Here is a 12314-nt window from a genome sequence, read left to right as displayed (position 1 = left end):
AATTATAGAGGCTGTGAAGCAGGAGAGACAACACTGCTATTTTAGGTTGACCTCATTTGTAGGCCTACGATACATTTGAAGACAATGCGTGCAGAACAGTGTTAAAAAAATTGCATTGCTTTGCTTGAAATAAATATAAAATATGAAGGTTACTAAAACACAAAGGGTACTTTGGACAAATTATACTGATAAGATGCGTCCCATAGGCCTACATAACTTCATACAATAATACCCATACAATTATTATGATGCAAAACCAACACACATGGGAGCGGAGGTTTGTAACAGTGATAAATCACCGCTGCCTTCGCTGAGATAGATGCAGTCCTCAGCCAAGCCCTCCACTGTGCTACCAACGTCACAGACACACAAAGCACATCCATGAAAAGGAAACATTTCTCATTATGTTCTTTACATAGTACAAATGAATCAAGGGAAATTATTCACTGCACTACCACTATCACAGACACACAAAGCACTATCTATGAAAAAGGAAAGGTTTCTCACTGTGTTCTTTTAAGAGGACTGCTGAGGGACTTGAGTGAAGACACTTATAGCCTAACACGAGGTCTCATTTGTCATTTAAGATTTAGGCAAAGATGGAATATGTTTCTTTTGAGATTCATCAGGATAAGAAGAAAAAAAATAGGTGTCAAGGTGTCATTAAAAAAAAAAAACTATTCGAATTGACGAAATGATGGCAAAACATAGAATATTATCTATTTAATCCTTTTCAAAATTAAACTCGTTTAACTGTTGACTTGTTCACATCCTACAGAATCGTTCTTTATGTGGGGACACTTCAGAAATATCTAGGTATACTGTTTTTGCCAAGTATTCTTGCATTTTAATGAATTTACTGCAATGAGAGCATGCACTGATGGAACAGAGTGCTTTATTATAGCAGTAGTTTCTAGAGCTTGTAGAGAAATACTGTGTAAAAAGTTCACATGCTGCCCACCTAGGCTCAAAATTCTTCAGAATGCCTTGTATTGTAATGTTACATGCTGGAACGTTATGTGACTCGGACCTCCGGAGATGATCTGTTTGTGAACATTCACACAGTAGCACAGATTTTAATTACAGAGATCATCCTGCAGCAATGGGGACACAGACCAAGGGGGCAAGGATTAGATGAATATTACATGAAGGTACATGAAGATACAGAAAGGCACTTTGTCGTGCAGATGTTAACAATAACGTCATTAGCAAATAATAGCTGTTGACAAAAACAGAGAAAAGAGTAGATTAGAGAATGAAGGAGGCCAACGCCAACAAACAGCTCTAAATGGCCCATTGTCACAACCATGGCTCACGTTCCAGAATTGGTTCAGGGTAGTGAAAATCATCTGTACCTCTCCATCACCTCCTCACTCAACCATGAATTGAATGGGGGGGGGGAGGGGGTAGTGTGTAACCATGCCAATCTCTAAAGGTCATCTCTACCTTAAACCCGGCTCTCCTTCCTCCATCAGGAACAATAATGGGATTACGGACAAAACAAATTCTACCTCTGCAGGCAAAACGTGGGCCCACCACTCAATACCAATCACTTTTTGCAAGTTGTGCTAATCACTCCATATCCAATTATAATGTCATTTCCACTCCCAGTTTCCGGGGTTTGTGGGTGTTAATTGTAGTTAAAGGTTTGTGGTCTATTGCATTTGCTGCGGTTTAGAGAAGGTGATGTGTCGAGATGATGACGCCGTGGGAGACAAAAGATGTAAAGTGTAAGATAGAAGCAGATGAAGAGCTAACCAATCCCTTGCCTACCTACATATAGTAAAGAATACCAAAATTAAAATAAAAAAATCACTGCTGTATTTTGATATGAACAATGTTGATGTGGTGTCATATTTTAGACAAAAATGGATACCCTAATGCCATGGCTAAGAAACATAGCAATTATAAGAGAGTGCTTATTTAAAAGGTCATCTGTGTTGATTATAGACACTGCATCTGATGCAGAATGTGTATGATATTTTATTTGTCAGACATTTGTATTTGTACTTCCTCCGCTGGGTAATTTACACAATGACATAACTGGCAAAAGTATTACTGTCTAAGGTTCACTCCTTATTCTGAGTTGTTTCATCTAGTGTTCAGAATTCGAGCATTGAAAATAAAAAAAAAATCCAACTGACTCTATTAGAGCAAATTGTATACGTGTTTATTTGTTTGCATGTGCACATTAATATTCTGGGCGTCTTCATCAATTGATCTTTTGGTAATACTTTACTTGAAGGTATCTAAGAGTGACATGTATAAGTATATATACTTCTTTGATCCCGTGAGGGAAATTTGGTCTCTGCATTTAACCCAATCGGTGAATTAGTGAAACACAAACAGCACACAGTGAACACAGTGAGGTGAAGCACACACTAATCCCGACGCAGTGAGCTGCCTGCTACAGCGGTGCTCGGGGAGCAGTGAGGGGTTAGGTGCCTTGCTCAAGGGCACTTCAGCCGCGGCCCACTGGTCGGGGCTCGAACCAGCAACCCTCCGGTTACAAGTCCAGAGTGCTAACCAGTGGGCCACGGCTGCCCTATGACACTGTCATAATCCTAACACTAACCCTAATTTGTCATGACAAAAACGGAAAGACACTTGACAGAATCGAATGTACGTAAGCGTTATGTCATAAACATTTGTGACTTGTTTATAATGTTTATGACACGTTCATGACAGTGTCATGTCAATCTAATGTACTGTAGATATCTTCAAGTAAAGTGTAACTGATCTTTCTGTAAGCACTTGTGGGCCTTCTGAGTAGGACACTGAATTTATTTTATTGTCTTTAAAATCTAATACATCTAACGTGATTGCAGGTGTTGCTGATTAAGTCTCAATTTATTTACATAATGGTATGGCTATTATGTGTCTTATTAATGGCCTGTCTAACACAGGGTCCACACATACAGAATTTGTCATACCCACTTTGTCCTACATGTTAATGCATTCCATTAGAACAGGTGTACAACCTGTAATTGTAATGCCAGAACTATCACAAATAACACATGCATGATATGCATAAATGATGAATATGCAGTTAGGATGTTATGGCACCAAATATCCTCCCACCTCCCTATAAGAAACGTATGACTTATGTCACAGTGGGCTTGTCTGGAATTTGGATTTGGATTTTTCTCTCCAATGCTGGCAATGCCCAGCACTTCTAGATTGTGTTACCCTATAGAGATAGAAATATACTACAGCACAAGTTTACAATGGAAATGCTGATTAGAAATGTTATCTTTTGGAATTGTGATTCTGAAATGGGGTTGTGTTCCAGGAGAGCTGTCACATAAAGTGCCAGCCACTTTATACATGTCTGTAAAATCACTGTCACTAAGCTACAACAACAAAAACCAACACTGTTTGCATAGAATGCAAAAATAACATTGACTTGGCATGGTTTTGGGTGGTCACAGCCAACTCAGTAAGACAAGCATGGTGTGCCAAAGCATCATTATTCCTTTTGCACTAGGCAAGTTACTTTGTTCTTCTGTGGTTTTTCTGACACCAAAGATGGCCAACAGTATTCTCACAGCCAAATCATTTATCAGTGCATCAGTGAGCCAGGTTTTTATTTATTTATTTATTTTTATTTTTTTGTGAAATTATTTTGACTGTCTCCCAGTCATAGCAGACGACTGTGGATTGGAATCCTACCCAGATCTTTCCCAAATACAGTCCTGACCTGGCCCACATCTGGCTGTTACCTGTTCAAATTCGCCAACATAGGCAAACATTTGGAAAAATATATTTTTTTTTAGTTTGAGGAGGCAGTTCTGGTTGGATGGAATATAAAATGTACTGTTTGTGCAATTAGTACATAACCTATTCGCTGCCATCTTGCTAGGATTCTTGACAAGATGGCGATGACCTGAGCCTTTAGTTTTTGACCCAGACTCATAGTGCTATACTTAAAAGCACAGATCACATTTGCTTCTTGGAAATGGCAACATGTCACCAGCTATTTTGAATGTGATTCCTTGACTGGCATAGTATTATGAAAGAGTATCATGATAGACAGATACATGTAGAGTATATGTGTGAACGTATGGTAGAAGGCCTTAGAAGAAAGTCCAGGACTGTTTTTTAGTCCCAATAAATTCCTGCCCAGTGTTAGAGTTCAGCAATATATGTGTTCACATGCTACAATGTTTAGTAAAGGCCAACAGTCATCATAAACTGTTAATAAGCAATTTAAAATCAAATGAATAATGACACTGTATTTCTTGTTAGTAGTAGGTCTAGCTTGGATGTTAAGTTTATGAATGTATTCTTTATTTAGCTAATTATTGTACTTAAGACTAGCCAGTTGCAAATGATTATGAGTGTCAGTCCCTTTCAGTTAATGATTGAGTGTCAGTCCCTTTCACTGAATGCACACTCTATACTACAGGCACCTTACACAATATGCACACTGCAGAGACAATAACCAGAACAAAAAGAAATCCAGTCAAAAATGTATTAAGAAATAGAATTTAGTGACAAACAATTTACAATTTAAAGCACAGCCTTATGACTTTAGCTTGCATGTGTGAACATATGACCCCTTGCCAATATGTGTTTTTTTTTATTTACAATTGAAAATTATACACTAAAAAAAAAAATATATTATACATGATAGTGAAAATGGTCCACTTGTCATTTTACATAGTTCACATACAGTAGCTTCATTAAAATATCAATGTTTTTTTTGCTAGGCAGCTGTGGAGGGACTCACATTGGCCAGGATACCATAAAAAGTACACGTGTAACATGCATGCTTGTCTTTTATCATGGGCTTGAGTTCCCAAAATGAAACAATGGCTTTCTGAATTTACCCCTACATGGCCACAAAAGGCCTATTACACAAAGCCAACTGACTTCTGCTCTATGCCCATTCTGGTATTTTTTGAGTTTCATGCCAAATATAAAAGTATTTGATATGATGCTTAATTCTACAGCTTGAAGGCTGTCCAAAGTAACTCTCTTTAACATCTAATTGTGACCAAAAGCACAGCAAATCTGAATGAGGAAAGTGAGAGAGAAGACTAAATGAAGCGTCTGTTTAAGGTTTCATTAATTAGGCTTGTAGGCTCATGGCTCTCCATTCGCTTGGAGTCGCATGTAACATTCATATTTGCTTGTGTATTTTCCAGTAGCAGTTGAAAACAATTATCTTAGATTAAAAGTATTTAAAGCATTTCAACATAATGGTGTATTTTACATATTTTGGCACACATAGTTTTGAGAGAATTAATAATAAAAATCAATGTATGACATTTGTTAAATAGAAATTAGTAGACCATCACTCTGTAATTTCAGGTTTTTCTTTTATGACACTTGTCATACTTTTATACATTGTTAATAGTCCAACTATGCTGAAATATGTCTTAATGGTATTTCTAAAACAGCAGATTACAGCATTGTGCAAATTCTGCATTGTGTGATGTCATGATTATAATATAACATCATGTATATGTATGTACATATATAGACATATATTAAAGGCATGGTCTGCAACAAAACTGGTTGAGCATTAGAGTGTTACCTTATTACTGCAAACATTTAGCAAATCATCACTAATGCTGGGCATTCACTCTGTCCTTCACCAAGACACATAAGATCTGTGAGGTCCAGTTTTTGTTCTGAGTCACAACAGACACAGTCCAGTGTGTGTATCTTCATATAAGATCTACTCTGTGTCCACGTCACCTAGTCCCAGTAACGAGGACTCTGCTCTATGTTCAATTAAAATGCTGTTCTCAAAAAACACATGACATCTGACATGTAAAAATGACTCAATACATGGCAAAGTACCCATTTGAATTTAAAACCCAAAGGACGATCCCCATTTAGAAAGCCATTATTTGATTTTGGGCCTTAATTTGCAAAATATACATTTGTCTCATACATCTCTTTTGGCCATGATTTCACTATACAGAAAGCTCTTTGTCTTATATTTACATAGCCTGACACACCAATAATTTAACACATAACTTAATACTGAATATTCTGTGTTCTGCACAATGTACATCAAGATGGCCCTTACAGGGACATTGTAACATCTATATTGCTACAGAAAAAAAGAGAAGCTGACCCACTAATGAATCCCTATGATCCTCCCCATAATGTGGGAGTTTCCACTGAGTGTTCCAAAAATGGCCACTGGCTCCAATCACCAGTCCATTCATCACTTGAACTGTTTTTTTTAACTATATGGAGGGTGTTTTTACTGTTGAAAGGGAAAACTGATAAAGCCCTACTAGTACATTCAACTGAGGTGTGAGCAAAGTGCCGGTGTGTAATGAATCTGTTTGTCAAGTCATAGCTTCAACTCGCCTAGCGTTGAAATCCTGAGGTGATTTGACCTTCTCTTTTCAGCATTTCAATGGACAGTTGGTTGTTCTTCCTGCCTCCATGTTGATTCCCAGTACCATGCGTGAGCAGTGAGCTCTAAGCAGTGCTATCAGCAGTGCAGGATCTTTAGGAATGCTTTTCGGAACTCAATGTTGAAGGTGGTGTATATGATTGGGTTGATGGCGCTGTTCACGTACCCCAGCCATGTGAAAGCATTGTACATCTCCATGGGGACAACACAGCTGGTGCAGTGGGTTTTCAGGATGTGTGTGATGAAGAACGGAAGCCAACATATGATGAACACACCTGCAGGAGAGATCACAGGAGAGATTACACAATGGAGTTGACATCTTTGAGTACCTGCCTCTTCAGGCAAAAACGGCAATAGCTGCAGCAAGGCACTTAGATCCGATGACATTGTGGCTGCAAGCAAACACTTCCACCTACCCAGGACAATGGCCAGCATTTTAGTGGCCTTTTTCTCTTTGTGCTGCGATATCTTTTTCTTGCTTTGCGCCTTGCTCACCGCGGTGCGGGTTTTGCCATTGGGCAAGGCCTGGGTCTCTAGAGCTTTGCCAGCTGTCGGAGACTGGCCCTCTTTGGTGTGGCCGTTCTTCTCATCCCCGTTGACCTGCCTCTCGACTTGAGAGGGGTCGTCCGCGTTCACGGCAGATGGCCGCAGCTGGCCTGTTTCTGGGTAAAGCGTTTTCTTCCTCTCCGGTGGAGAGGTGCTCACCATTAAATCCATCTCCAGCTCACTGCCGTGGAGAGCAACATCCTTGACGAGGAGCTGCAATTACAGGGGCAAGCATACATGAGGCAATGATTAGATGAGCAATTTACCAGACCAAGGAAAAGAACCCTTGAGAATGTAAAGATTAAATAGAACTAGAAATGTAATGCCAGAGGAATTACAATAGTGGATGGAAAGCTGCTGGGTTAATGTTGGTGGGGAGATTCCTGAAAAAAAAACATTGAATCACTTGATCTTTGCGTTCATACAAACCCTTGTACCAAAAAACCTTGTGCGTCAGGCATTCTTGAGATATCACACTCAAGGTTTGGCCTTGACATTTGACTTCATCAGTGAGTCCATACAAATGTTCACACCAAATTTAAAGCATGTGCGTCAAGCCGTTCTGAAGTTGTGACACAAGCATGAAAGCTGGCCTTTGGAAAATGTAATTCAGAGTATGCAATGCAGGACTATTGTACCTGCAAAACGGGGCTTTCAGTTGGTGTTGATGACTGCTCATTCTGCAGCCAGCTAACAATTACTTTGTCAACGTTAAAATAATTTAATCAACGTCGCACTGCAACATTTATTCTACATCACTTTTGCACCCTTCATTAATATTAAAGCAACGTTGAAATTCTAACTACAGATCAATGGGATTTCAATGGTATTTCCACTAAAATTAATATTGAAACAATGTTGAAATTACAACCAAACTAAAGATCAACGTGATTTCAGTGCTATTTCAATTGATATTAAACCTCAGTAAACCACTATTAGCCTAATCTGGCAAAATATTGGGAAATTCATATCCTGCTTTATCTACAGCCAGGATAAATTTGGCTAGGCCTAGGTCTGTCTTGTTTAGGCTACACAAGCTTGCATAAATAACCATTGACAACTTGTTATCAGTTAAGCAAGTGCATTTATTCACTCTTCATCTAGAAATTCACGTGTACTGTGTTTTCCTGCCATCCATAGCAGTTGCAGTCAGCCTGATCCTTCAGTAGCAGAGTGAAGCGGCACCTAACAGAAATAGAAGGGGGGGGGGGCAGCTGTTAGATAAATATGTTCAACTGAGCAACAAACTAACAGCTAAGCCTACAATCAAGTTATTTTACGCCAGTGGTTCTCAAACTTTTTCTTTCATTCCCCACTTAGATCAAGGGGGCATTTTTAAACCCCACCTGTCCCTCATCGCTCTAAGAAAGTGGTAGGTCAAACTTAAAATTGTCAAATTTATTGAAATAATGACAAGTTCCAACTAGAAAACGCAATTCCAGGGAATTACCAATGCATGAAAATGCAAAACATATGGTGTGAAATATATTGTTAAAACAGATGATGTGCTAATTGGCAACCAACATGATGAGGTTTAATATAGTTGGAATGACTGAATAGTTAAATAGGTGGATGGCTTAAATGGTTAAATTATTTGCTAGGTATATGAGGTTTAATATAGTTGGAATGACTGGACAGTTAAATAGGTGGATAGTTTAAATGGTTAAAGTATTTACTAGGTAGATAAGGTTTAATGTAGTTGGAATGACTGAACTAGAAATGCAATTCCGAGGAATTACACGAGGGGATGCAGTCTGCTGGTTAGGGTGTTGGTGGGGCTGTTGAGCTTGCTGCTAGCTGAGCTAGATTGTATGCTTAGAAGCTGAGACAGTTGAATTCCTCACAGGTGACACCTGTGCCAGTGTTCTGATTAGCCTGGGAACTGCTCTGAGAACTACTTAACGAGCACAGCTGGCTCTATTATGACATCACAGCCCCCATTCAAGTCTATGGGGGAAAAATACACTTTTAATTACAAATATCTCAAAAACTATAAACTTCTCAAAAATGAAAAACGGATAGGACGGTAAAGCCTTGGAAGATCTACAGAACGGTGTTTGAACCAAATTTGTACGTTAAGCGGTTTGGGCTGAATAGCGCGCACAAAAAGGTAAAAAGAAAAATAATAAGAAGAAGAAGAAGTTTTCGGATTTCAATAGAGGGGATGCATCCCCTCTAACTAGGTAGATGATGTTTAATATTGTTGGAATGACTGCACCAGGTAGATGAGGTTTAATATAATTGGAATGACTGAACAGTTAAATAGGTGAAGAGCTTAAAAGGTTAAACTATTTGCTAGATAGATGAGGTTTAATATAGTTGGAATGACTGAACAGTTAAATAGGTGGATAGTTAAAATGGTTAAATTATTTGCTAGGTAGATGAGGTTTAATATAGTTGGAATGACTGAACAGTTAAATAGGTGAATAGTCTTAAGAGAATGAGACTGTATGCTTAAAGCCTGAGAAACTGACAGTTGATCCAGGTGGCCTGGCCACCTGGCATAAGATTCTAATTGCTATGATGTCATAAAGGCCAATGTTAAGTCTATGGGGAAATTGTCAATAGTTTTTAATTAATAGTTTAAAAAGTATAAAAGTTACAAAGATGAAATGTACAAAGCACCCATGTCCTAAGTAAGACCTACGTAACATAGTTTGAATGAAGTTTCTACGTTAAACGGTTGAAGCTGCATTAACTGCGTTAGAATATAATAACTAGAAAAGCATTTCCTGAAGGAAATACAGTGCATGAAAATACAAAAATATTATGTAAAATATCATACAGAGTAAAAACAAACTATATTGGTTGCTAAGTAGATGAGGTTTAATATAGTTGGAATGACTGAACAGTTAAATAGGTGGATACTTTAAATGGTTAAATTATTTAGGTAGATAGTTGATGATAACTGACAGTTAGAATGACTCTAATGTTTGCTAGCAGATAATAATGTTAACCAAGTTACTATGCTAACTAGATAATAATGTTAACCAAGTTACTATGCTAACTAGCATGCTAACAATGTTAAAATGCTAACTATGCTAACCATGTGACTTAGCTAACCTAGCTAATATTTTTTAGTAGCTATGCTAACTATGCTAACTAACATGCTAACATGCTAACTATGTTAACCATGTGACTTAGCCAACTTAGCTAATTAATTTCACAGTTATGCTAACTATGCTAATTAGCATGCCAACATGCTAACTATGTTAACCATGTTACTTAGCTAACTTATCTAATAATTTTTAGCAGTTTTATTAAAAATGCTAACAATGTTAGCAATGCTAACATGTTTAACTATGCTAACCATGTTACTTAGCTAATCATTTTTAGCAGTTTTGCTAAAAATGCTAACAATGTTAGTAATGCTAACATGCTAACTATGCTAACCATGCTAACTAGCTACAGTGGGTAGGAGTCATAGTTGATGACAAGTAACAGTTACAATGGCTGAACAGTTAAAAAGTTCAGTAGTTTAAAGGGTTAAATTGTTTAACAGTGAAATATATTAGTGAGGACTTTTATTTTGAAACAGTTTTTGGCAGAGGAAGATGAACAGGATGTGTAGTCTTAATAGTGCCAGTTTGTATGCTTAAAGCCTGAGACTGGCAGTTGATCCAGGTGGCCTGACCACCTGGCATAGGATTCTAATTGCTTAACGGCTCTATTGTGATGTCATCAGCCCATGTTAAGTCTATGGGGAAATTTTGATTAGTTTTTAATTAATAGTTTAAAAAGTATAAAAGTTACAAAGATGAAAAATACATAGCACCCATGTCCTAAGTAAGACCTACGTAATATAGTTTGAATGAAGTTTCTACGTTAAACGGTTGAAGCTGCATTAAACGCGTTAGAAGGAAGAATAAGAAGAAGCCTAGGAAGAACAGTACAGTGCATTTTCATGCACTGTAAATATATCCTCGGCAGCAGTTAAAATCAGCTGGTGCTGCAGATATAATAAATAAATACATAATGTGCCATTGTAAATTAAACACACATATTTCTGTTTTCCAGCAACATATTAGGAAGCATAGGCCAATATTTTACAGCATTGTACAATATATTCAATGAAATACCAACATGCTACATTAAATGGATCACTGCTGGTTGGGAAATATTTTTGAAATAAACTTTGCAGGGATGTGATGTAGGCCTACAGTGGCTCCCGAATCAGACGTTTCAGTGATTTCACTCAGATTCTCAAAGGCATAATACTGTCGCGATCGAGGCGCCTGTCCCATACCTCAAGTTTTTTGGTGAATGCAGTAATCTTAGATCTGCTAGGTGAGGTAGGTGCTTGTCTTATGGTGCTTTCTATTTGTCTTGTAAATCATCGTACACCCACTCGTACAACATGTACGAATGAGTGGCTATAGGAACGCGTTTCTCTCGAGCCACGAGGGGCATTAGCAGGAGGCTAGTCATTGTTATTGTTTTGTGCTACATGTAGCCTCTAGCTAAACGCCTGGAAAACAAATCGTTACATTGTATTGCAGGCACAGCAAAACCGTGCAATGCATGAATTGGCGACCGGATTGAAGCAGCAATGTAATCTAGTGTGTAAGAGCATTACATCAACATTAACTCCGAGGTACTCCAAGGTAAAGTGGGCGTGCCTGCCCAAAATGCCGCAAGAAAAGGTAATTTACACTTTCCAACTCGGACGGCGGATTTACGAGACAAATAGAAAGCACGGTTAGCCTTGTAACTGGAGATTTAACTCATTGAGCCACTCATACAAACGTAGTTTAAAACGAAGGCTAAGTTTCAGCCAGTGATTGTTTGCCATTTCCCTCATCAGGCCAGCTATCGCTACGAAAGGTGGCTGGCTGGCAATTTGAGTGCTTAGCTAGCTGCTACCGCCTCCACTGCACACAACCGCGAACCTAGAAACATGAACTTACTATGTTGCTAAGCTACAAGTTTAAAGCTAACGCCAGCTTGCTTGCTTACTTGATTAGCCGAGTCGTTTTAAACAGACTTCACACACTCCATTCAAATACAAAACACAAATAATTGTAACTTACATTGGGTGTGGTAGGAAAACGTCCGTTTCGTCGTCGTTTGTTGGATGAACCAGACAACAAGAACGTAAACTTTCTTTAAGAGGATGCTTGACAGCAGCAGTGCCTGTAGAATCGGTAGGAATAAATGAGGCAAGGAGAACGCTACTGCGCATGCGCACAAGTTAATTACGGGATATGTAGTTTTAGGGAGCACCAGATTGTATGCATTAGGAGCTGAGACCGTTGAATTCACAGGTGACACCTGTGCCAGTGTTCTAATCAAAGATTCGTTTCTAATTAGCCCGGGAACTTCTCTGGGAGCTTGACAAGCGCAGCTGCCTTTAGGCCATTATGACATCACAGCCTTTGAAGTCTAT

At 38.5% G+C, this 12314-nt stretch overlaps 1 protein-coding gene and 1 long non-coding RNA gene across 4 annotated transcripts in view; both read right to left on the bottom strand.

Moving 5' to 3' along the window:
- Window positions 1-4475: 4475 nt before the first annotated feature.
- drd2b (dopamine receptor D2b) overlaps window positions 4476-12314 on the bottom strand; it is a 36164-nt gene continuing 28325 nt past the window's right edge. For all 3 annotated transcript variants that reach the window (XM_042091354.1, XM_042091353.1, XM_042091352.1), the window contains 2 exons: window positions 6799-7141; window positions 4476-6657 (listed from right to left, as the gene is read on the bottom strand). In XM_042091354.1, coding sequence (XP_041947288.1) covers window positions 6461-6657; window positions 6799-7141 — 540 coding nt within the window. In that variant the 3' untranslated portion in view covers window positions 4476-6460. The remainder of the gene's footprint in view (window positions 6658-6798; window positions 7142-12314) is intronic.
- LOC121708651 lies at window positions 7993-12210 on the bottom strand. Its single transcript, XR_006031727.1, has 2 exons — window positions 11959-12210; window positions 7993-8113 (listed from the first exon to the last, which is right to left on the bottom strand). It is a non-coding gene; the product is annotated as an uncharacterized LOC121708651 (long non-coding RNA).

Source organism: Alosa sapidissima, chromosome 5 (assembly GCF_018492685.1).
Source record: "Alosa sapidissima isolate fAloSap1 chromosome 5, fAloSap1.pri, whole genome shotgun sequence".
Taxonomy (NCBI): Eukaryota; Metazoa; Chordata; class Actinopteri; order Clupeiformes; family Clupeidae; genus Alosa; species Alosa sapidissima.
This window is presented reverse-complemented; position numbering and strand designations above follow the sequence as displayed.